The sequence below is a fragment of the Callionymus lyra genome, chromosome 1 (genome assembly GCF_982586985.1).
Source record: "Callionymus lyra chromosome 1, fCalLyr1.hap1.1, whole genome shotgun sequence".
Taxonomy (NCBI): domain Eukaryota; kingdom Metazoa; phylum Chordata; class Actinopteri; order Syngnathiformes; family Callionymidae; genus Callionymus; species Callionymus lyra.
This window is the reverse complement of record NC_141818.1, coordinates 46,364,009-46,391,993: the sequence shown is the minus strand read 5'-3', so window position 1 is coordinate 46,391,993 and position 27,985 is coordinate 46,364,009. Positions and strand designations below refer to the sequence as shown.

Here is a 27,985-nt window from a genome sequence, read left to right as displayed (position 1 = left end):
TTTTAAGTTTTGAAAAGTCAGATATAAACTTCTTAATTCAGGAGAGACTCAAAACAACAGCTACTCTTCTACATGGAGTGAGGCCAGTGGAGTGTCGCTGAGAACCATGGCCATAGACTTGGCTCATACGATGAGGTTCGGTTCCAGCTGACATGCATGTAAAAACAACCACATGTGTGGGTGATTTTCCCATCAATACTGTTGTAAACATGTAGCTCACGTTACTCTGAGCCAAACATGCTGATACATAAATGAGCAGTTGTTTTGACAGTTCACTACAGTTACATGATCCTGTGTGTGTGTGTGTGTGTGTGTGTGTGTGTGTGTATGTGTGTGTGTGTGTGCGTGTGTGTGTGCGTGTGCGCGTCATTATCTCACTGTAGTGTAATACGATGCCCTGTTGTCCTCCTCTCAACTCTCCGTTAGCATCTATCGCTTATCATGTATGCTGCGTCTCACGAGTAAATACAGTCAAACTTTTTCTTGTTACTCTCTATTATTGGATAATAATAATAAAAAAACGAATCTAAAACAACAAACCAACCGTTTTTTGCCAGTAAACACATTTTTAATTTCCATAAAACCAACAAATCAAAAGAATATGACAGCAGATTAGCTTTATTGGCTAGCTTGCTAAGCGCTACAGCTTATTGGCGTTTATGGACGTGTTTGTTGGTTGAAATTAGTTTTACTTTTTTAATTAAACACAGGGTTTAATTGCCAGAGTGACAACAATCCTGTTATTATTTCCTCGTGGGTTCTTCCAAATCACATGAAAAGCATGACTATCAATGTTTCTGCTGTTGACAAACTATTCATATTTTTCCGTGTTGAAAATCATTTAAAAAAAATCTAAAGTATGAGTCGCTCCCCGATGATTTTCTAAAGACTTTCCATAAACCGAATAAAACACAAGCAAAGATAATCCTGTTAATTTTCCTACGTGGATTTTGAATTTGATTTACATTCGTCTCGGGACTCAAACGCTTTTATATATAGTTTCAGGTAGAGAAGTTGCCCAGCAGTGCTATTGTGTAATCTCTTTTTTGTTGTCTTTTGTGCTTTGGGTGCTTGTCTTATTTTATCTTCGGCAGTTGAACAACTGGAGTATTTTTTAGTTTTTTCAAATAGACACATTTATTCATACGTGTCCATAATGTTTGACTGTAAATCTTCCTTAACTCTTCTGATTATTTATATAAACAACTCCAATACAATAGTGTTATTCGTTCAACATGAGCTTTAGGGATTTATACCTTGAGTGGGGAAATATTTAGAGCGATGCAAAATTGTTTTATAGAAGGATCCTTCTATGTTTTATTTCCCATTTCTGTAGTACTAATGGAAGTACATGCGCTGTCCCTTGGACAGTGTATCGTGGCTTGACGCAGGTAAATGATGGAATGAATGAATGAGAAGAGGAAAAGGGCAAAGCGAGTGAGGGGAACAACTCCAGTGTTTCCTCTCTGTGTTGAGTCATTGACCTGTGTATTGGATCGGCTCTATGTGACTCTATGTGAATTATTGATTGGCCTTTACTCGGCCCACGTGTGTCGCTTCTCAGATGCTTCTGATAAAGGCTCAGCGGTGGGTTTACCTCAGCGTTTGTTCCGTTCTATTGAGGTAGACGGAGGGGGGTGTCAGAGGAACTCGCCCTCAACTGAGTTCAACCCATGAGACTTCATTCATTGTGAAACTAAACAGTGTCATCTAAGAGGGGGTTTAGTGCCGGAATCTTTTTCATGTATCGACCCCAGATACAAATGTTTATAATAATGAGTTTATTTTAATAATTTTCACTAGTTTGTAATTGTATTTTTAGAGTAAACTTGACTGAAGAAAGCAACCTGACATGTCAAGAGTCACAGGCTCATGTAAAACTACCATCTTTTTTCCAAATAAAATAGCATCCAGACTGTAATACCCAATAGAACCGTAATTATATTCAATTTTTTTTTCTTTGCGGCCCAGTACAAATGCCTCACAATCCGTTATAAGTCCTGGAATTTCGGGATCTAAGGCACACTTTAAAAACTCTATACATGTATTTTTTATAGGTTAGCCATTGACATTCACATCTGATCTGATTTTCAAAAGCTTGTTCTTGGATTATTTCCCACCAAAGTAGAATTGTTGGGTAAATTTCACAACGTAATGAAAAATGTACAGATAATACAGTTAGGAATTGTTGCCGACACTCTGTACCGTAATGGCAACGGTTTTGTTGCAAACTGTAGTAACCAGACAAAAAAAAAAGAATCTTCTTTCCGTATCATATTCCAGTAGCTCATATTGGTTTTGATGCAATTTTAGCTGCTAAAGATTTTTTGTAAACTAAAAAACCTTCAATTAAAAGCCCCAAAATTCTACTGACAGAACGCAAGTCAGTCTTTTACAATTGACAAAATGATACTGACAAAATAAATCTCAGAAATTATGTATTAATAAGGAAAAACATCAAACATTTTTCTTCATTATTTAAAGTTTCAGACTGGTTACTTTTATACCTTTTTACCTTGTGCTCATTCATTAAGTACGGTTTAAGCACCGCCACCATTTCAAAAGTACCATTTTGGCGCTGGTATTCATTAATAAGTAAGCAAGTAAGTAAGTAATTTGTATTTATAGAGCACTTTTCCAGACCAGGGTCACAAAGCGCTTAAACAATCAAAACAAAATTCAATAAAGTATATACTTTAAAGGTCAAGATAAAACTGATAACAACACAGGAAATCAAGGAAAAGCTTCTAAGAAGACAATCTGGGCTGAAAACAGATTGAAAACATAATTTGAATCATTGGTAAGTAATACTAGAGTTGCTGTAGAAGTTAAACCTGGTCGAAAATCTGAGCAGTTCTTAACTCAGCCATAAGTAAGGGTGTCAGTTCCAGTCGTGCGACTCATACCTTCTCAAGGACTTCGATGATGCTTGTCACGTCCTGTAGAACACGACGAGTGCCTGAACGCTGACCCTGCCTCTTTGAAGTCCTCCGAGTTCACGGACACCTTTCCGTGGAATATACTGTAGGAGCTAATAAGACGAAATGAAGATGAACAGTGACATTCCTTCCACTTGGCTGCTTATTGTCGAAACATATCAGGAGATTAATCATAGTAATCATCTTAATTGTTGCCATTGAGGCACAATAGGATCTGGAACAAGAGTCTGGTGATCTAACAGGATGAGGGTGTTGTGTGAGCGACGTATGAACGGGTTATTTGAGGAGAGGGGTTGAAGATTTTTTTTTTCTCTCACTCCTCGCCTCCTTCATGTTCTTTTTAGAGCGTCCTTCTCTTCTTCAGCCCTCCTTCTCGCTCCTCCATTTTACTCTGTGGATGCCGTCGACGGCTGTGTGGAGTCGGAGCGAGGGAAGAGAAGAGATGTGCATAGAGAGAAAGAGGGAAGGAAGGGTTTGGATGAAGGAGAAGAAACAGGTTCCCGCCTCTTTTGCAGCCTGGAGGATACATCTGTGTGTACGCCGTGTGTGGGCAAGTGGAAGACGACGGCTTGTGTTTTCTGGGAATGTTCAGCTCCACATGTGTGATGTTTGTGCGAAGCTAAGTTGAAGTGGTATATCTGCAGTGAGCTGCCCCATGCTGCTGTTCCCCTCATTACCCATCATTCTTTGCTGTGGCTAAGTGGTATTGAGAAAGCTCCCATCTCAGCACATGCATCTCCCCTTCAAATCTTTTACGTGAATATATTCGACGTCTCTCAGCTCGATCATTCGCGGCGAGAAGAGTCTGGAAACTGTAGACAAAATAATCTCTTGTATCTGCAAACCAGACGTCTCCATTTAATTTAGACTTCGATACAATCATGGTATATTTTTCTATTTATTCGTCTGCTGCTCAATTTTGCAGACATGGTCTGTTTGTGACGTTACAGACAACTACGTAAAGGATTTAATCAGAAATACTCCTATCATGATTTAAAAGTATTTTTTTAAATAACAGTAATGTTAACCTTATCTGCTGGTATTAACATTATTACAAAATAATATTTTTTTGTAGCTGGAACCAGCGTTTGAAAGTTAAAACTTAGTTGGAGACTGAAAATATGAATATGATTCAATTCTTATGAAGTACTACGTGTATTAAAGGCAATGGATAGATGGATGGATGGATAGCTGGGTGGATGTATAAATAGATAAATGGTTGGATAGATAAATAGAAGGTTGGATGTATAGATGGATGAATGGTTGGATAGATAAATAGAAGGTTGGATGTATAGATGGATGGATAGCTGGGTGGATGTATAAATAGATAAATGGTTGGATAGATAAATAGAAGGTTGGATGTATAGATGGATGGATAGCTTGGTGGATGTATAGATAGATAAATGGTTGGATAGATAAATAGAAGGTTGGATGTATATATGGATGGATAGCTGGGTGGATGTATAGATACATAGAAGGTCGGATAGATAATTAGAAGGTTGGATGTATAGATGGATGAATGGTTGGATAGATAAATAGAAGGTCGGATGTTTAGATGGATGGATAGCTGGTTGGATGGATAGATGGATTGATGGATGAAGAGAAAGATGGATAAATGGATGGGTTGATGAATAGATGGATGTATAGATGGATAAATGTTTGGATAGATAAATAGAAGGTTGGATGTATAGATGGATAAATAGATGGATGGATGAATGAAACAATAGATGGAAGAGTAGATGGCTGAATAGATGGATGGAAAGATGAATAAATGAATTCATAGATGGATAAATAGATGAATATATGGATGGGTGGATAGATGGGTGAATCAATGGATAGATGGATGGGTTGATGAATAGATGGATGAATAGATGGATGGGTGTATGGATGGATAAATGGATGGATAGATGAATAGATTGGCGGATGTATAGATGGATGGATGAATGGAACAATAGATAGATAGATAGATGGATAGATGGATAGATGGATAGATGGATAGACGGATAGACAGATAGATAGATAGATAGATAGATAGATAGATAGATAGATAGATAGATAGATAGATAGATAGATAGATAGATAGATAGATAGATAGATAGATAGATAGATAGATAGATAGATAGATAGATAGATAGATAGATAGATAGATAGATAGATAGATAGATAGATAGATAGATAGATAGATAGATAGATAGATAGATAGATAGATAGATAGATAGATAGATAGATAGATAGATAGATAGATAGATAGATAGATAGATAGATAGATAGATAGATAGATAGATAGATAGATAGATAGATAGATAGATAGATAGATAGATAGATAGATAGATAGATAGATAGATAGATAGATAGATAGATAGATAGATAGATAGATAGATAGATAGATAGATAGATAGATAGATAGATAGATAGATAGATAGATAGATAGATAGATAGATAGATAGATAGATAGATAGATAGATAGATAGATAGATAGATAGATAGATAGATAGATAGATAGATAGATAGATAGATAAATGGATGGATAGAAAGATGGATAAATGGAAGGATAGATGAATAGATAGATGGATGTATAGATGAAAGATGGATAAATGTAACAAAAGATGGATGAGTTGATATAAGGATAGATAGATGATTAAATGGATAAATAAATGGATGGATGGATGGATGGATCGATAGATGGATAGATGGATGGATAGATGGATAGATGGATAGATGGATAGATGGATAGATAGATAGATGGATAGACATATAGATGGATAGATGGATAGATGGATAAATGGATGGATAGAAAGATAGATAAATAGATGGATAGATGGATGTATAGATGGATGTATAGATGGATGAATAGAAAGATGGATAAATGTAACAAAAGATGGATGAGTTGATATTAGGATAGATAGATGATTAAATGGATAAAAAAATGGATGGATGGATGGATAGATGGATAGATGGATGGAACTTTATTGATTCCTTAAGGGAAATTCCTTTGGGAAATCATGTTTCTGACAGTGATTTTGGGCGTAACAGGTGATGCGACTGGTATGTTAAACTAAGGCTGCAAACCATTTAGGTTTGATCCAATAAAGTTTAAAACGTGTGCTTTTTGAACTGCTGCTAGTGATTTAATGGAGCCTGAGACGTTTCTTAAGTAATCAAAGATATATGAGCCCGAAAACATTTAAACATTTATGTCTTATTAGTGTCTTTCATCGTGACAAAACTTGAACCATAAACACAGTCACTTCTACTGTCTCCGTCAAAACTTTTTTGTTCTCATAAAACTTTTAAATACTCGGTCAAAAAAATTCCTCTCTCTCTAAATCCCCCAACTGTGGAAGCGAGAGCACGTGAACCTCGTCTTCTCATTAACCTTTAATCCCCTCAACTTTGGCTTTTTTAGTCTGAAGCGGCTTTTTCATTAACGCTTCGAACACTAAGTCCTCGCTCGCCGCTACATCAGCAGACCCGACAAATCTGCAACCGCCGTGCCAGTGTGTCAGTCGGCCAAGTCCAGGATTGGTTCTGTCACTCCGAGAGGGTGGTCGTTCAGGTCAGTACAGCTGTCACTCAGAGGCCTGGGGGGCCCAGATGCAGGGGAGGATGAGTGGATAAGTGAGAGGAGGCGAGTGGAGCCGTCACAGAGGAGGATGAGTGACACGGCACTTTAATTAGTGGAAGGGTTTTGCGAGCGCCTTTTTTTTTTTTTTTTAACCGGCTACATTTTACGGTCAGACCGATACGAAGATTGCCTATGTTGCTGGGCAATTGAAGCTTTTAGTTAAATACAGGAATTGTTCAATGGTTAACAAAGTCATAAAATCTTTAATGGATTTTCGGCACAGAGATGAGGTCTGAGGATGAAACCAGCGAACCTCTGACACTGTTGTGCAAAAACATTATCCAAAAAAAACCCTTTGTTTGGCACTTCCTGTTTGAACAGTAAATTGATGACTTGATGTGAATAAAGGGAGTAAGCTGCAGGGATCTGAGTCTATCAAGCTGTCCAGCTCCATTAGCCGGTGTCATGGCATCGATACGGACCTCTGATCTCAGGGTCAGAGTTCGTCTGTGAGAAGCACAGCGAGTTAGATCCTGCTGTAGTCTTGTCGTACCCCTCTTCTTCAAGCTGGCATGGATTTTAAATCAGTGTTGGGCCATTTAACATCCCCAAAAAAAGTATTTTTATATACTTAAAATATTGAGAGGAGCCACAAGAAAACTTCTGTAACCTTTGTGTCATCTCTGGGTCAAGGGTACCCATTTGCTGAAAACAAATGTGTTTGTGGTATCCCCTGTGTTGTCTCCGGGTCAAGTTGAAATGATCCGCCACTGCATCTGTAGTTATGGAAGCCACGCCTCTCACCTTGATCCAGAGACAACACAAGGGATACCTCGAACACGTTTGTTTTAGGGCCTTCGGGTCACCTTGACCCCGAGATAACACAAGGTTTGAGATACATTTGATTGAATGTACTTACGGTAAACTTTTGTGAGCCAGGTTAAGAATCTGACTTAAAGCTGAGAACTTCACAAATAGACAAAATAAATCAGAATTGGTTTAAAGTAATAGTTCACCCAAAATTCAAAATTCACCCATTTTCTACTGACTATCATGTCGACTGAAGGTTGGGATTATTTTCAGAGTAATCTGTTTCTTTTTAGAGTTATAGACAAAAACGTTTGTTCATTTTAATGTAGCGACAGGAGCCCGGTTGTCTTCATCCTTCATCATCGTCCAAAAATCTTTATACTGCCCGTATATACTAGAAGTACTCGCATACAGTCTATTGTCTACACTGGAATTTCCGAGATATTACCTGTAGTACTTCCAGTTTATATTTCTTGCTACTGTTTAAACATCTGCCACAAACAAGCGTAAAATATAGACTTATTTATTTTTTTCCCTCAACTATCTTCTCGTCGAGGCTTCAATACGAGAGGGACGTTATAGACGTATGGAGGTATTTGGATGTTTTTAAGTGTCTTCTTCTATTAAGATGAAGACGAAGACAACGGAGCTCCAGTTGCTACATTAAAATGAACAAACATTTTTGTCTACAACTCTGTAAAGGGAACAGATTACTCTGAAGATAATCCCAAACCGTGGTCGTCATGAGGGTGAGAAGAAAATGAGGTTTGAATTTTCGGTGAACTATCACTTTAAAGTCTCAAACATTTTACTTGCAAAGAGAAATTAATACAGAACCTTCTCGTACAATGTCCGTTTTCACTCTGGAGCAAAAACTGTTCTGGTTGCATCTTTATACTCCATCGTAAGTTATGTATTATGCGAGAGACAAGAACCTAAATAGCAGAGTAGAATAAATTGCAGCTGGTCTTAAATAAAGCAAACAAATGCATTTTTAGACGTTCCCACACATTCTCAACGCAAACCAAGCATGGCTTCAAAACACAAGCAATGGTGAACATTAATACCTGTGGTTAAGCCAATTTGACAACACACTCAACACACTAGTTCAGTCATTTTCCATCAGTGTGGGTTTTAGGGAAGAGAAACGGAATCAGGTCAATGCAAGAATTTCACCTCCTTTCGCCAACTGTAAAGGGGCGCAAAAGCAGGCCAGACCAGATGTCCGCTTTCAATTAAATCTATATTTAATACACGATTTACATTTATTGACTTTCGTTGACTGTAAGGCCCATAATCAGTTCTCTTCTTTTTTTTGTTTCTATTAAAGTAAGATCTATTTTTTGCTAGTAAGATTTAAAAGTACTTTTACCCACTAAATGTATGATGAATTCATTTTTACAGGAAAATAAATGTGGGAGAAATGAAGATAAGGGGAACTAGGAATTAAAATGGTAGCTAATAATAATAATAATAATAATAATAATAATAAATAGTTTTTCAATGTGCTCAGTTTTACTCAGGCGACCATTTATGGTCAAAAGTGTCACGTCGGTCATGCATGATCTTCACAGGCGTCAAACTGGTCCAGAAAAGGGCCGAGACGGTGCACGTTTTTGTTCCAACCAGTCGAGCACAAATAAGTTAACGAATCAGGTGTCAGCTTAAACAAGCAACATCAACTGATTACTGTCTTCAGACGCCTGATTGGTTCAACTATATGTGCTTGACTGGCTGGATCCAAAACCTGCACCGTCTCGGCCCTTTCCTGGACCAGTTTGACACCTGTGGTTCTATATGATGGTAATCTTGACATTGCTGTTAGGAACCTTTCATTGTTTTATTATTCAATTGGCCTAAAAAACACGCATGAGTCCACATTAGCGCCATAGTCAGAAAGAAATCTGTGAGAGAATGCATTAAAAAGGTGGCAAAAGAAGTGGAAAGCCGAGGACACAGACATAATTACAGTCTTTAATCCCCAAAACGCATTTGTACACACAAGGCGTGAGATTTTAATTAACTTTTTTTTCTTCTTTTTTTTTGGCGACCAGGGACGCTGGTACTGTGCTAATTATGTAGAGCCTTCATCTTCCGTTGTGAGATGTTTCCAGAGACACGGTCCTTCCACTTTCAACTCACCTGCTAATTGAAAGAGAGATCAGCGTTTGAAGCGCAGTCGGAATAATCAGCCGGAGCGATGGAAGCCGAGCTCCTTTTTCTGCCGTCAACTTATCCACGCTAATGTGGATTTAGTCTTGAAGCCAAATAAGTAGGCGGAAATAACCAGCTGACAGCTTCTCTTTAAAGGTTTTTTTTCCCAAGATTTATTATTTTTGAAATCCTTGCAGCGGCTTTGTGTGCAGACGGTTCTTCCCTCGCTCTGGTCTTCTTATGCATCTGAGCCATTGTCAAGGAATCACTCAAGCGACTCGGGCTAATGAGTGGTCTGTGCAAGTTGACATGAGGATGATGGTATTCCGAGATAAGCACTCAAACACAGCATATGTCAGCCAAGGAGCTCATTTTAAATTGTTGGATTTTATGGATGTATTTGTTTGTTTTTTCGTCTTCATGGACGAAGAAGAAAACAACTGAGCTCCAGTCGCTGCATTAAAATGAACAAACATTTCTGCTAGTTTGAAATAATACATGGCGTGTAAGAAGTGGTTTGAAGATGATTCCATAGAAAATAACAAAATTGATTCTTATTAAAAAATTTCAAATACAATACATATTGTATTGTGCAAGGTAATTATAGATATCTTAGAGTAAATACATCCTCAGGTAACTCTTCCTAGTGGCAAATATAACTGAACCGAAAGTGTGTCTTAAATAGATGTTGGACTCATCAGTGTCTGTTTGTACAAAACTCTCTTTTCATTTAAATATTATCATCAGAAAATGATCTTAAGCCCCGCCCACTGAAAACACTTTGTTGTTCTGGAGATGAAAATCTTGCTAACCATAACCACACCCACTCTTCTGTCATTGGTCAAGCATCAATGTTTGTCACCGTACGTCATTAATCCCGGAAGTCTCCGAGGAACGCGTTGTATAAACAAAGCGGGGCGTGATTACAGTAGTGAAGCCAATATTACGTCATGATGGACTCAGCTCTCGTAACCTTTCGTTCGCCCAGATTTCAGACGAACTTTCAAAACATGGTCATGACGAGGGACTTACATGCATCTTGGGGAGGAAGACTTCAAGATTTGAAACATGTGAGTGAGTCAGGAGAGTTGGGTCCAACCATTAGTCTACCTTTAAATAGCCGGCTGATTAAGAAGCGTTCTCAAGGTCAATCCTTCATCCTTCAAATCCAGGTCCTCATAATGCGACTTCACCATTTTCTTTTTTTAAACAGCAACGATCCGCCTCAGTCATGCACTAGTGTGGGTGTCTTTTTTCACACGCTGGAAGTGTGTGTGCGTGTTTCCAGTAAAAGCATCAGTCAGGTCTTTTCTCTCTGCTTCTAAATCAGAAGTGTGTGATTCACCCGCTTGATGAGTCACGCAGCAACACGAAGCACAAACATCCTTCGGACGCACACATCCAAAGACAGTATCAATAATCACATCCAGTGACACCGCCACCTGCTTTATACGCTCCATGATGTGGTTTTTCGCTCCTTTTTCGCACAGTTGTTGACCACGAAGAAGCTGCTGACGTCACAAGCATTCACAGGCAGATTGGTATTTCTTAAAGAGCCGGTTGCTCCGGAGACAAAAACGATAACGCGAGAGGTGAAATACACACAATAAAAACTGAGCCGATGGAATAAAGACGCTGATTTAGAAGATGGTTTATAAGTGTTGAATTCCTTGAATTTATCACCGATATTGCTTTATTTATGGTTCACCGTAGATAACAGTAAACTCCTGATGTCACAGGATCTTTTCCGGTGTATCAGTGTTTGATTTTAGTGGATTTAAGAATATTATAAAGCATTAGAGCTTCAGAAACACTTCATAACAGAAGAAAACGCTTTGGTCTGAATAGCCAACATGGTGAGCAGATGCAAGTAAAACTCAACCTTTAGCTGGATTTTCTTGACACATTATCATTTGTACATCAGAAATGAGTGTATACTTCCTCGTAGGAACCTTTAGGATGTTTTTTTTTGTTCCAATTTCTAGCGTATTTGGTGTCAGTGAGGGATTTGTGGCTAAGGTTACTGTGTGTGTGTGTGTGTGTGTGTGTGTGTGTGTGTGTGTGTGTGTGTGTGTGTGTGTGTGTGTGTGCATGTGTGTGACTAGTTGTTCATCTGTTCTCTTGGCAGCTTTACGGCTGCTGAGCTAGCAGTGTCAGTTGCGACGCTGGTGAGCTCACCCACAAACCTGTGTTTGTTTGTGTGTGGTGAGGTGAGATAGAAAATCACTGTGACCCAGTTGTAGTTCTACTGTTCGGAATACATGATCCAGGGTGCCTGTGACTTTGAAATTTAAACAAATGACTTTCAATGTTTTGCTAATACTGTATGTTTATACGCCCATCAGGTGGGTAAACAAGTCGTTTCAAATGAGTATTAAATGGTGACTTTTAAGGTTTTATAGGTTGGAAAAGACCTGATTTAAAGTAAGTTTGGAGCTTGTACCAACCCAAGTTTGTAGAAGTTGTATATTCCTAGCTCAAAATCTGAGTTTATGTTAGCAGATGAAACTATCTTCCGACCACAAAATACTATAATCTGACTGTATTTTATCAGATAATACTATTGTCAGACCACAAAATACTATCATATAACCACAAAATACTATCATCTGACCACAGAATAATATCCTCTGACCTTATGTTAGCAGATAATACTATTGTCCGACCACAAAATACTATCATCTGACCACAAAATACTATCATCTGACCACAAAATACTATCATCTGACCACAGAATACTATCATCTGAGCTTACGTTAGCAGATAATACTATTGTCCGACCCCAAAATACTATCATCTGACCACAAAATACTATTATCTGATAACAGAATAATATCATCTGATCTTATGTTAGCAGATAATACTATTGTCTGACCCCAAAATACTATCATCTGACCCCAAAATACTATCATCTAACCACAAAATACTATCATCTGATCACAGAATAATATCCTCTGAGCTTATGTTAGCAGATAATACTATTGTCCTTCCCCAAAATACTATCATCTGATCACAGAATACTATCATCTGACCACAAAATACTATCATCTGACCACAGAATACTATCATCTGAGCTTACGTTAGCAGATAATACTATTGTCCGACCCCAAAATACTATCATCTGACCACAAAATACTATTATCTGATAACAGAATAATATCATCTGATCTTATGTTAGCAGATAATACTATTGTCTGACCCCAAAATACTATCATCTGACCCCAAAATACTATCATCTAACCACAAAATACTATCATCTGATCACAGAATAATATCCTCTGAGCTTATGTTAGCAGATAATACTATTGTCCGACCACAAAATACTATCATCTGACCACAAAATACTATCATCTGATCACAGAATAATATCATCTGAGTTTATGTTATCAGATAATTCTATTGATTGACCACTAAATACTGTAATCTGAGTTTATGTTAGCAGATAATACTATTGTCTGACCACAAAATACTATCTATTATATAATAAATAATAAAGTAATAAATACTTTAAATGTATCAAAGCTAAAAAAGAAGTTGCTTGCGTCAAAATGCGATAGAAATCCGATTCATCCACTACAGATTAGTTTTTGGCTCTGAGTGCTAGCATGCATTGAACTAATCATTGGGGTGAGTCATCATATGCTTTGCAATGGCAGGACGTCCAACTTGGCTTTCAGGAGCAAAACATTATTCAGAATGTTTCCATTCTAAAGCACAGACTTGTTTGAAGCCTCAGTTCACTGCTTTCCCTGCTCCTGTCACTCAAAAATCAAATCAGGACGAGCGTAACGTTGCACACAAGAGGCAGTGAAGGTGATGCTGGGCCATGAGACTTTTATGAAGGCAGAGCCTTAACAAGTTAGTCTGACAATCTAATAGACACTAGTTGTGTTCAGACGATAGTATTTTGTACTTGGGTAATGATAGTATTTCAGCTCAAATGACAGTATTTAAGTATTTTGGGTTCAGACAATAGTATTCTCTGCTCGAATGAGCTAAGATGATAGTATTTGTTGCTCAGATAATAGTAATTTGTGTTCAGACGATAGTATTTTCTGATCACATTTGCTCATATGATAGTATTTTCTATTTGGGTAATGATAGTATTTTGTGCTCAGATAATAGTAAATTGTGTTCAGACTATAGTATTTTATGCTCAGATGACAGTATTTAAGTATTTTGGGTTCAGACGATAGAATTCTCTGCTCGAATGAGTTCAGATGATAGTATTTGTTGCTCGGATAATAGTCATTTATGTTCAGATGATAATATATTCTGCTTAGACGATAGTATCTTGGGCTCAAATATATTTTTTAGACGATAGTATTTTGTCAGATGATTGTATATATAGGCTCATGTGATACTATTTTTTGCTGAGATGATATTAAGTGTACGCTCAGATTTTATTATCTTGTGCTCAAATAATAATTTTGTGCTCAAACAATAGTTTTTTTTTGTTCTCATATCTTATTATATTGTGCTCAGATAATTCAATTTTGTACTCGGATAATAATTTCTCTTCAGACGATAGAATTTTGTTCTGAAATAATATTTTTTTCTGCTCAGATAATAGTATTTTGTTTTCAGATGAGATTATTTTGTGGTCAGATGATGGTTTATTTTGCTCAGATTATATTATGTGCATGAGATGATATTATGTGTGGGCTCAGATAATAGTATTTTTTGATCACATCATAGTATTTTTTACTCATTTATTAGTATATTATGCTTAGATAATAGTATTTTGTGCTCATTTTATAGTATATTGTGCTCAGAGGATAGTATTTGGTCATCAGGCACTAGTATCTTTTCCTCATTTCATAGTATTTTTTTTGCTCGTTTATTAGTAAATTGTGCTCAGTTGATAGTTTTTTGTGGTCATATCTTAATATATTGTCTTCAGATGATAGTATTTTTGCCTATATCATAGCATATTGTGCAAATATATTAGTATTTTTTTGCTGATATGGTACTATCTTGTGCTCTTATATAGTATTTTGCGCTCTAATAATAGTATTTTTTCCTCATGTCATGGTATATTGTGCTCAGAGGACAGTATTATAAAACTGGCTAAAATTGAACATTTAATAGTTTAAATTGAACATTTGACTGACTTGTATTGGCTTTATTTCGTCTCTTATAAAGACTCACGGACAAGTGTAGCACTTTTGATGTTATTGTTTCAAAAGCAGCTCTGAACGAAACCTGTTTTCTGTCATTTTCGCTGAATGAATCTTCAGCGTTTGCAGAATAAGCAGCAACTTCTTTGCCGGCTGCTTCGTTTCTGATCAGCTTTTAAACCCGTCGAAGAGGAAAGTATGGTGTGTGTGTGACCTTGAGGCGTCCCCTAGTAAAGACAGGTTATAGTGATAGTTCACCCAAAATTAAAATTTCAATCATTTACTTCTCGCCCTCATGTCGACTACGAGTTGAGATTATTATAATAATCTGTTCCTTTTTAGACAAAAATGTTTGTCTATTTTAATGTAGCGTCTGGAGCTCAGTTGTCTTCGTCTTCATCAACGACAAAAATACATCCATACTTGTCGCAATTTTTCGGGGTAAATTATACATTTCTAGCCTCATTTTTGTCCATTATTGACAAAGTTAATTTTCTCGCAGAAGATAATAAATGTAATTTCCTTTATTAATTCCACATTACTTAATAATTATACCCTTGTATTTATAATCTGAGCTGACGAAGCAAAGGAACATATACGATATTTAGAAAATATTTGGCACAAGAAAAAACACACTCGTCAAAAAGAAAAGTGTAAAGCATCAAGAGAAGGGGTGAAATGAGGAAAGGGGAGGAAAGTGGAGCGAGAGAAATGGAGAGTGAAGGAGATCTCACATAAAGGAGGTCTTACCTCGTGCTTTCAGCAGGTTCTCTGGCCGTCAGAGTGTGTGTCTGCTAAATAATAGATGGAGTTGCAGGCTAGCATGTAGTCCACACACACACACACACACACACACACACACAACGCTCACACACTGCATCAGTGGTGTGAGAAAACATTTCTGGAAATTGGGTAAAAAAAAGAAAAATAAAGAACTTTGCTTTGTGACCCTGGTCTGGAAAAGCGCTATACAAATAAAAATGACTTACTTACAAATAGATTGAAAATACAGGATATTATTAAAATATATATGATTAAAATTAAATACAATAAATGTATTTCTTTATGATAGTCTTTAACTTTATAATTAGAAATCAGACTATTTTTGAGAAACGCAAATGTTAAATGGCATTTAAATATTTTCTTTAAATGGAACACGTGTTGTTTTAACTTTTTTTTTTCTTATTACTCTGCTGTTATAATCTATTGTTTGCTTTTATGTAAAGCACTTTGTAACCACTTTTTTTTTAAGTGCTATATAAAATAATAATAATAATAATCATTGTCATTATTATTATTATTATTATGAGTATTGTTATTATTATTATTATTATTATTATTATTATTATTATAAAAGCAAAATAACAAACCGAAGTATGTTCATAGTGACATCTTTAGCCGACTAGTCACAGCAGAGCTCGGCAGCAGAGTAACAACGGCAAGTATTGTGGATCAAAAAAACTTTTTAAGGCTTCACATTGAAATACACAGTTTGTATTTACTTTTAAAAGATCTTTGAAATACTACATTTTCATTGTGTTACCGAGTTAGCCAGAGCGCTAGCGACTATCATGCTAATTTAGCATTGATGCTAACGTTGCTACAGTAAATTACAAACAATGTAAGTAGATTTGTTGTTTTAACTCTCTGTGTAAATCCAACTTATTTCAGTGGCTCTTCGTGCATTTTTCATGGCAACAAACATCATATTTTAAAATTACTTTTAAACTTTATTTTATCTCTGAGTCAAGGTCGCCTGAAAAAAAAGAAGGTTTTTTTTGGTATCCCTTGTGTTGTTCAACTTGACCCAGAAATATAGTTTTCTGGCCTTTGGGTCAGTTTGACCCAGAGACAACACAAGGCAGAACACAAACAGTTTGTATTTATTTTTAAAATATCTTTTAAATACTAAAATGTCATTGTGTTATCGAGTTAGCCAGAGCGCTAGCGACTAGCATGCTAACGTTGCTAATAAGCTAAACGATTGTTGTTGACTCAGGGTTGTACGTGAAGCAAATATAGCTAATATTTAACTCTTTTTGTATTGTTTAAATGTAATGTACTGTCCTTTAAAGATGTTTTTCGCCACATTTTTGAATGAAACTATACTCATAATCTTTTTTTTTTTTTAAACGTGGCTCTCGGTGTTAGCGAGTGTGTAGCAGACATTGTTTGTGTGTGTGTGTGCATTATTTGTGGCAGAGTAGTCCGGCGCTGTCTTGTTAGTGTGTACCTGTCCGATCCTCTCACGTCAGATTCTAACCTCTCTCCGCCGGCGACACACGGACGCAGACCGAGCCCTCGAACCAGCGGCCATCGTCTCGATGTCGACTCGACATCTGGCAAAACACGACAACTCCCGCACACACACTCGCGCTCACACACACACACTCGCGCTCACGCACATGCCACGTTAACAGGATAACTACTGGCCAATTAGACACAGACTTGAACTGTCTGGACGTATCCAGTCATCGCACACCCTGCGGCAGTCGCGGACTCACACACAGACACACACACACAAACAGCAGGATTGAGGGATGCTGGCTGACATATCAGCCTTTTGTGTGACGAGGAATTTTAGTCTTGTGTCTTTTGTTGTATGTTGTCATGCTCTGTGATATACGTGTTAATTGATGCCAAGAATAATGGAATGAAGACAAAAACACCCTTTAAATGATGAGAGAAAATATATGTTTTTTGGATGTATATACAAAAGGACACTATAATAATAATCAAAAGTTGTAATGTAGGAAAATCTTACTTATTAAGCAAAAAAAAAAGACCAATAAATATAATGTACTGTTAATACGGTGGCTGAGAAGTGCAAAACATATAAAATAAATACAATTAAACAAATGACAAATTCACAAAACAACACAAAATAGCAGAAACAATTTAACCGATTCACAAAACAAAACACACAATCACTTAAACTAATTAAAAACAATCGATAAAACAAATACACCAACTTGCAAAAAAACAAACCCAAAACAATCAATACAACTAATTACCATTCCACAAAACACAACACAGGATCAATACAATTAAAAAAAAAAGAAAAAAAGACAAAATCCGAAACAAAACACACACTCGCTTAGAGTAATTACAAATTCACAGAACACACCATTATAAAAACAAAAACACAAATTCACAAAAACAGAAAACAATCAATACCACAAAATATAAAACAAAAAAAAACACAAAAAAAACAATCCCTGAAACAGATTATAAATCCACACAACCAATAAAACTAATTTCAAATTCACTAAACAAACCAACTTTGTATATAAAATCTTTCAAATATCTTTTATTTAATTTTTATAAAAAGATGACTAATACAATACAACGCAAAGAGGGTTAACAACTTACATTTCAAATTAGCAATTAATGTTTATAATATATATTTATTTGTCCGCTGTCAGAAACATATCTTCATTATTAATTTTATTGTTTTGCCTTATAAGCAAACACCTGAAGGGCCAACATGTGGCCCCCGGGCTGAACTTTTACATCTCATTACATAGTCAATTGTTGAAGGTCTTCCTTTTTTTTTTAATAAACACAACTGTCATGCTACAAATCAAGCCAATGTTGAGCCTTAACTCCAGCTGCACTCCATTCGAATGGATGATCCTCACCACCATCATTGCTAACTGCATAGTTCTGGCCCTGGAGCAGCATCTTCCCGATGGAGACAAGACCCCTCTGTCGGAACGACTGGTAACACTGCCGTCTGCAACAAGTCAAACGCTGTGTTCTACTTGGATTGTAACGCGTTCTTTTCCCCCGTCCTGCAGGAGGAAACAGAATCCTACTTCATAGCCATCTTCTGTTTTGAGTCTGGAATAAAGATCCTGGCTCTGGGTTTTGCATTACACAAAGGTTCCTATCTGAGGAACGGCTGGAACGTCATGGACTTCGTGGTCGTCCTCACCGGGTGAGTCAGGCATTTTTTAAAAATTCTAATCTGAGTGTATTACTTTTGACGCACGACGTGATTTTGTTTCCTGAAAGATTTTGGGAAAACACAGTATTGGTCATTCGTGCTTCCAGCCAAAAACTTTATTTTTAGTTTAATAATATTACCGCTTCACTGAAAAGGACAAATAACGATATTTAGGTGTCGGTAAATGATCTAAGAAATCAGCGATACTTTTGCAACTTGTGTGTTTCATTCAAAATCACAACTTTATACAGTATATTAAGCTGAGAATCTGTCTTCTAGTCTCTAAGCATAAGATGGAAACAAATGTAATTAGGAATATCAGGACGTTTGGTCTTCTGGTAATGTGTAGATATTTCTGAAGAAAACCTTTTTGTTCTTTGGCATTGGACCTTCATTTTCTTTTTGTTTCTGTAAGAAAACAGCTTGGATTTAAGATAAAACAAATCAGAGTGTATGGTATCGTATTGCATCACAGCGTATTGCTTCGTACTGTATTGCATCGCAAAGCTGTGTATCGTATCACATCGGAGTGTATCGTATCACATCGGAGTGTATCGTATCACATCGCTGTGTATCTTGCACATCGGAATGTATCGTATCACATCGGAGTGTATCGTATCACATCGGAGTGTATCGTATCACATCGGAGTGTATCGTATCACATCGGAGTGTATCGTATCACATCGCTGTGTATCGTATCACATCGGAGTGTATCGTATCACATCGCTGTGTATCTTGCACATCGGAATGTATCGTATCACATCGGAGTGTATCGTATCACATCGCTGTGTATCTTGCACATCGGAATGTATCGTATCAAATCGGAGTGTATCGTATCACATCGGAGTGTATCGTATCACATCGGAGTGTATCGTATCACATCGGAGTGTATCGTATCACATCGGAGTGTATCGTATCACATCGCTGTGTATCGTATCACATCGGAGTGTATCGTACCACATCGGAGTGTATCGTATTACATCGGAGTGTATCGTATCACATCGGAGTGTATCGTACCACATCGGAGTGTATCGTATCACATCGGATTGTATCGTATCACATCGGAGTGTATCGTATCACATCGGAGTGTATCGTATCACATCGGAGTGTATCGTACCACATCGGAGTGTATCGTATCACATCGGAGTGTATCGTATCACATCGGAGTGTATCGTATCACATTGGAGTGTACCGTATCACATCGCTGTGTATCGTATCACATCGGAGTGTATCGTACCACATCGGAGTGTATCGTATCACATCGGAGTGTATCGTATCACATTGGAGTGTATCGTATCACATCGGAGTGTATCGTACCACATTGGAGTGTATCGTATCACATCGGAGTGTATCGTACCACAGCGGAGTGTATCGTACCACATCGGAGTGTATCGTATCACATCGGAGTGTATCGTATCACATTGGAGTGTATCGTATCACATCGCTGTGTATCGTACCACATTGGAGTGTATCGTATCACATCGGAGTGTATCGTACCACAGCGGAGTGTATCGTACCACATCGGAGTGTATCGTACCACATTGGAGTGTATCGTATCACATCGGAGTGTATCGTACCACAGCGGAGTGTATCGTACCACATCGGAGTGTATCGTATCACATCGGAGTGTATCGTATCACATCGGAGTGTATCGTATCACATCGGAGTGTATCGTACCACATCGGAGTGTATCGTATCACATCGGAGTGTATCGTACCACATCGGAGTGTATCGTATCACATCGGAGTGTATCGTATCACATCGGAGTGTATCGTATCACATCGGAGTGTATCGTATCACATCGGAGTGTATCGTATCACATCACAGCAAATTGTTTCGTATTTTCATCGCAGCGTACCACATTGCACAAATGGCATTGGACCTTCATTTTCTTTTTGTTTCTGTAAGAGAACAGCTTGGAGTGAAAATTAAACAAAGCTAAACTTAAGATCTGTACCATGTCTCATGTAATTGTCTTTTGGTAAGAATTGATCTCATGAAATTGGTATCGTAAAAGTATCGTTCAGGAACTGGTATCCAAGGTATCGTATTGGCATGGAAAGTATAGTAATTGGTATTGTTATGGTATCGCATCGCAATGTATCGTATCGTATCGTATCGTATCGTATCGTATCGTATCGTATCGTATCGTATCGTATCGTATCGTATCGTATCGTATCGTATCGTATCGTATCGTATCGTATCGTATCGCAACGTATCGTATCGTAGTGTACTGTATCGCATCGGAGTGTATTGTATCGTATTGCATCACAGCGTATTGTTTCGTACTGTATCGCATCGCAGTGTATTGCAGCATATCGTTTCGCATTGCATCGCAGTATCGCTTTGTATCGTATCGCATCTGGGTGTATCGTATCATATTGTATCGTATCACATCACAGCATATTGTTTCGTATTTTCATCGCAGCGTATCATATTGCATCACAATGCAATGCATTGCGTCGTAGCGTATTGTATCGTATGGTATCGTGTCTTATTGTTATATTATACTTCTTCAATCACTACCCAGCCCTAGTCTTGATTAGGCATGTTTTTATGGCATCTTTAATCACGACTTTTAATCTTTTATTATGTAGAATTACTTTAATCATGACTCACTTATTTGCCATGTTATATATTTGGAGTTATACACAAGAACCACCATTTTTGTATTACTTAACAATAATGCCAGTATTTGTTTTCCGGCCACTGGGTCACCACAAGGGTAATCGCGAAAACTTGGCAACCAATCTTAAAAAAAATAAAAATAAATGATTAAATTAAAAAAAACAAATGTACTTACTTATATACGTTAAGATGATGTTTACCTAAGATCTAAAAAACATACTGTTTCAAACAGTTTCTGCTCCGACAGATGCATACATCGTATCACTGGTGCAAGAGTCGTTGCAGTCGCTTCATGCCAGGGTTGCGGTAGAAATATTGAGATTTATGGAACATCATTGCTTGTGGCCAAGTGGCGTCATGCGGCTTGTAAAGAGTTAACAGTACGCACACACTCTCCGCTGACCCCGAGTCCTATAAATTAAAAGAAGCTGACGACAAGCATGTAAATATCTAATGTCTTTTTCCGCCGATGCTACCGGAGAACCCTCCTCCTTCCTGCAGCCTCTCCCTCCATCACCCACAGCTCGACACAGCGGAGGTCTTGTCTTACACTGTGTACCCAGGTGATAAGGGCGGCTCCCACTCACTCACTGTTCCTCCTTTAATGAGGAGGCGCTCGCACGGGCGTGCACGCTCACACATGCAGAGGCTGGATGGGAGCAGCTCCGTAGGGAGCAGCAACCAGGGCAAAGGAAAATGTCACTTCTCTCAGAGAAAAAAGAAGGAGGGAGGGTCTGTTGTTATGGCGATTGTCGGAAGTGAAACGAAGCTCTTTCAAAACACTCAAAATGCCGTTCGTGCGAATCCTACTGCAACACAAATGACGATTTGAATGTGTTTTGGAACTTGAGACGTCAATTGCGCCCAATTAAAGATTGGGTTAAACCGATGGTAAAATGCTTTTATTTTTTTAGCCCTAAAAAAATACCATTTGGATAGTTTTTCTTATGAAAAATGTATTAAAATAACCCCGGTGTTGGCCAGTTATAAAATATTTTCAGGAGATGAAGAGAAAGTTTCGATAAATTGTGGGCTTTACAATAAAATCATGGGAATAATCATTATTTAATCTGTATTCATGAAATATGACTTGAGCTATGCACTATTTTTAATATTATGTATTTATCCTATTTATAACATATTAGCACTATTTTTTAACTTTTATATACATTAATTATAATTATTATATGCAATATTTAAAACTTTATTTATTTATTCTGTTATACTATATTGCACTGTTTTTAACTTAATATTTATATTTATACTTTTCATATATACATTCATTCTGCTGTGTTTTTAACGGTTGCCAAGCAACGACATTTCGTTGCCAGTTTCATTGCTGTGTTTTCTGTGCAATGACAATAAAATCAAGTCTAAAGTCTATTTAATAATTAATTGAAATTGGATTTATTTGAATTTGTACAACCCTTGATAATAGGAGAAGAAATTCTGCAAATATTTCTTATATATTATGTGTTAAACAATAAACATTTTCTATTCTATTCTATTATTTATGGTTAATACTTACAATTAAAATATAAAATAAAAATTTCATCAGGTACTTTTTTTAGATGGTCTTTAGATGATATTGTCCAGGTCGAAGTTTCCATGTTGCCTTGGACAGTCAATTATAGGGAATGTAAATAGGTTTGTTGTTTTAACTTTTTTTCGGCCCTGAAAAAAAAGGGGGTTGTGGTATCCCTTGTGTTGTTGAACTTGATCAACAAAACAAGACATAACACAAAGATGTTTGTTTTCTGGCCCCCGGGTCAGCTTGTCCTAGAGATAACACAAGGTAAAACACAAACATGTTTGTTTTCTGGCCTCCGGGTCAGCTTGACCCAGAGATAACACAAGGTAAAACACAAACACTTTTGTTTTCTGGCCTCCGGGTCAGCTTGACCCAGAGATAACACAAGGTAAAACACAAACATGTTTGTTTTCTGGTCTCCGGGTCAGCTTGACCCAGAGATTACACAAGGTAAAACACAAACACGTTTGTTTTCTGGTATCCGGGTCAGTTTGACCCAGAGATAACACAAGGTGTAACACAAACATGTTTGTTTTCTGGCCTCCGGGTCAGCTTGACCCAGAGATAACACAAGGTAAAACACAAACACTTTTGTTTTCTGCCCCACGGGTCAGCTTGACCCAGAGATAACACAAGGGTTAAGAGGTGAAAGCCTCCGATCGGGTACCAGTGCAGCTTCTTAACAGTACATCGGGGACAGAGGAGCATAAATAACGCGATGATTTTGGTCCCTGAGGTTCTAAATAACAGCAGAAGGGATAGTGAGCGTAACGAGGGAGCGGAGCGAGGGAGAAAGAGGAATGAGATGCGTATGTGAAGAAATACGGTGGAGCTTGGAGGAAGAGGATGCTGAGGAGCAACGACCACAGGAGGAAGGAGTGAAGAGGGATTGGTGAGCGAACAGGGGAGGTGAGAGTGATGTATGGGGGAGTCGAGCGAGAGAAGACATGAGGACGGATGGGAGGAGCGGTGGAAAGGGGGAGCTGAGGCAGAAAGAAGAGAGAAATGAGAAAGAGCACACGTCGAGCGTACTGTGTGTGTGTGTGTGTGTGTGCGTGTGTGTGCGTGTGTGTGTGTCAGTACTGCAGTAGCTTTCCCCTGCTACTCATGTCCAATCACTCAGCAGAGTTTATGTCACACTCTGCTAGCATCTACACATACACACACAAACTATGTTTCTGCATTTACATACTTCAAAGGTACAAACACAATTACTATGCATGCCCTATATTACCAATTTATAGCTGTTCGATTTGAAGTGCTTGTATTATTCATGCAAACACTTTCAAATGAAACACAAACTCCCGCACAAGCTGACTGTAGCTTTTTTTTTTCCCTTCAAGTCTTCATATAGATATATTCGTATAGAACCCTGTGAGGTTGTTGTGCTTTAAAAGTGTGTTCAGTATTTTTAAAGCAATTCTATGCAATTTTCAATACACCTCATTATTATTTAGGGAAACTATAATAAAAAAACTGAACGAAAACTATTGGTAAAAAATAGTTTTGAGAAGATTCTTATTTAAGGAATTAAGTCAATTAAAAAAGTAAAAGTTACTGGTTATATTGATTGGTTATTATTAGTTTCCAGGCCAGGAGGGAGCCAACTTGTGACCTTCCTGTGTGGAGTTTGTATTTTCTTCCAGTTTTGCGTGGATCCCAAAGTAAAAAAACATACAGAGGTCCATTGGGAACTTGGTATGAGAGTGTGTGTTTGGTTGTCTGTCTTTGTGTGCCCTGCGACAGGCTGGCATCCTGTCCAGGGTGTCCCCCGCCTCTCGCCTGAAGACACTGGGGTAGCCCCCCCCCCCGACTCCCATAGGGGAATAAGCGCGACAGAAAATGAATGAATAAATAACGCGATGGCAATTTATACGTATTACCCAGTTTTTGCTGAGCTAACGACAGGTTTTAGTTAGTGATAATCTGATGAAGCTTCATGAAGCAGTGTCATTATCTTTAGGGTCCACTAGATGGCAGTCTCTGAAATATTTTCGTTTGTTTTGAACAAATTTTCTAATGCAATTCATAATTTTTAAACTGATTGCGCCACCTACTGATCTCTGAACAACATGACACTGTTTCCTGAAGCGTCATCAGCACATCAATCACTACATCTTGTGGCCAATTTGCGATCGTATCAAAGTGAGATTTTTAAGCATAAATCTACCTTTACTAAATTTATACTTGACCTCATGTTGAAGTTATTCCGGAAAAATTCCTTGTGTCGAGGTGTCTCAACATGACGAATATTACAGAGGAGCAATAAGAAAAGTATTTGTATAGTTTATCACTGAGCATGATTTCACTACATTTATATGGATTTGAACAGATTTACATGTTAAATAATCCCAGCCCTTGGTCGACATAAGGCTGAGTAAAAAATAAGTGAAGTTTGAATTTTGAACTTTGAAATACACATTATATGTCGACAAATGGGTTCATTTTTTTAGACAGAAACCAAATATGAAACACTGACAGTGTTAACACATAAAGTGTTTTTTTATGAAAGGATGTGGCTCTGTCAACCCTCATAGTATGTGGAAAAAGGAAACGTGCCTGTGACAGGTGGCTACAGCATGATGTCCTGGCCCTCCTGTAGGGATGGGATATGAAGCTGGATCATGCATAAATAGTGAAAGTACAGTATTTTCTGCACTACACAGCTCACTGAATTATAAATTGCACTGTCAATGATTGAGAAAAGTAAGTTACAGTATTTTCCACACTACCGGATTATAAGGCGCACCTTCAATGAATGGCCTATTTTATAACTGTTTTCATAAATAGTTTGCACCGGATTACAAGGCGCATAGAATAAAAGATACAGTCAAATGTTTGACTGGGGTTGTGTTATGAATCCACTAGATAAAGCTGTGCTAAAGGGAATGTGAACAAAACAGTCAGATAAAGTCAAACTTTATTAAGCGTTCTGACAACTCCGTTCACTCCCATAGTAACGATGTTCAAATGATGTTTAAAAGGCTTCAAGCAGCAGCGCGCGAGACTGGTGTTGTGAGCAGACAAATGTTGCGCCAGCAGCAGTGAAGTTGAGCACGTGTATGACGGCTAGAGCGTATGACATGTTGAACGCACGTGTATAACTGGTTGAGCGCGCAGCAGAGTGATTCTGAGTGTACAACAACCAAGACGCACTCGCCCAAAACAGTGGCAGTAATCTTACTCCATAGATGTCCGCCATGATGTAACGTGCATCGTTAATCCCACCACGTGATGACGCAATGATGTAATCCCACCCATGGCGTGTCAGTCGGGGCAGAGTCATGAAAGTGTTTGTAAAAAAGTCACCCACCAGGTAATGTTTATACATAAGGCGCTCCAGATTATAAGGCGTTTTTTGAGAAATTTAAAGGCTTTTAAGTGCGCCTTATAGTGCGGAAAATACGGTAGTCAAACTAGTTACGGTTAAAACTCTTGGTAAGTAAATGAAACACGAATGAATGCATATATAAAGTGCTCCGGATTATCAGGCACACTGCTTTAGAAAGTTAAATATCTTAACTGCACCTTATAGTCCGGAAAATACGGTACCGACATAGTAGTGGTTTTCACAGTTGCTTCTTGGCTTTGGGATGTTGGTGTTCTCCAAAGGAGAGCTTTCACAACTTGATCTCAGGTGAACAAGGTAAATTGAAGTGACTCCGCCACCTGAAAAAAAAAATGACATTAGTGAACAAGTCCTAAGGAAATGAGTGGCTCCGCTGTAAACTAACTGATCATCTCTGAAAGCGTTAGCAGAGTTCAGGCCGAGGGAAGGTACCTGGCAAGAACTTGTCACGACGCCAACACTTCAATAATCATAATAGCTTAGCAGTCATTTACGGAATCATCAATCTCTCATACACTTTGCTTTACCCTTCAACCCTGAGCTGCTGTGCAACAACGCTCACAGACGAGGTGGTTGGGTTTTCTTTGCAGATCGATCATCGCTAGCAAATGCAAGACGCTTTATATACACAACGTCATAAGGTTAATAACTAACAATACACACGGGAAAAGACATGAACATATTTACTAGGATAGTTAACTTGCATTGAAAGTTATTTTGACATTATATAAGAATAAGAACAGACCCTGAGAAGGACACTTTAAGTGTCATAGTAGAATGTCATAGTATTTGTTTATGCCTGCTTAAAGAATTGGCTCAATATTGCTTTATATATTTTAAAAGGTTTTATTATTATTTATTATTATTATACAGTGATATATTGGCATCATTCGACACTACTGTATTGGAAATCAAAGAATACAAGTATATCGTTCTATACTTTTAGTTTTTCAATACATTTTCAATAAAATGTGTTTAAATCGAAATACTGCATCTTTTTTTTAATTTTTTTTTATGAAAAATGAGCATGCAAATTCACGGCGTTTCTTCATTTTTTGTGTCGCAATTACACTTCGGGGCGCTAGATGGCAGTAGTCAGCTGCCAAAAGAACAATTAAATGCTGCGAGATTCCGGCGATGACTGAGGACGAGAGGATACAGTGACTCTTAAAGCTGATGTTTGGACATGTTTTGGTTTTAAAAAACAATTAAAAGCAGTTACGACTTTGTCAAGAGTCATGTGGTCTGTAAATTCTGCAACACCAGAATCAAGTACTCGACAATACTATATCCTGTCACCTGTATCGGTATCGTGATATGTATTGGATATTCCTACCAATACACACCCCAATTGATTATTGTTATTTAATAAGGAACAATGAGGTTGAGTAAAAGAGGAGTCCATATATATTTATATATATATATATATATATACACACACACATCGAATAAATCATCAATAAGTCCCACTCGACGGTGAGAAAAAGTGAAATGAAGGACACGACAGGGTGTTGGTCGGAGGTTGAGTAAAAGAGGGAGTCCATCAGCTGAGTGTTGCCAATCTGCTGAGATCAGCAATAATGTAGAGTGAGAAAATGAAGAGAGTGGTAGAGGAAAGGAAGGAGGGATGAGGATAGAGCGAATGTGGTGAGAAAGAGAGTGCTCACATTCAGCCCTCGCTACTGGAAGCGTCATCCGAGGGAAGATGATGAACACAGATGTTCGGACAAATAAGAGAGGAAAAATTGTAATGAGAGGTGAGCGCCAGAGAGTTGGCTGAAAGCAAACGACTTTACTTCATCCTTGTAGCGTGGACCTGACCTCCTCTCTCCAGCCAATAATGGTACTTTTGCGATAGAGGATAGTGATCAGTGTGTTCAACCCCTGAGCCAGAGGTTAGGAGGTTTGAGGTCGTAAAGTGCTGCTTAATGTCCAGCTGT

At 37.8% G+C, this 27,985-nt stretch overlaps 1 protein-coding gene across 5 annotated transcripts in view; it reads left to right on the top strand.

Moving 5' to 3' along the window:
- The window catches only part of cacna1ab (calcium channel, voltage-dependent, P/Q type, alpha 1A subunit, b), a 114,963-nt gene that overhangs the window by 7,058 nt on the left and 79,920 nt on the right, over positions 1-27,985 (top strand). For all 5 annotated transcript variants that reach the window (XM_087810163.1, XM_087810188.1, XM_087810197.1 and 2 more), the window contains exons 2-3: positions 18,200-18,311; positions 18,389-18,528. In XM_087810163.1, coding sequence (XP_087666289.1) covers positions 18,200-18,311; positions 18,389-18,528 — 252 coding nt within the window. The remainder of the gene's footprint in view (positions 1-18,199; positions 18,312-18,388; positions 18,529-27,985) is intronic.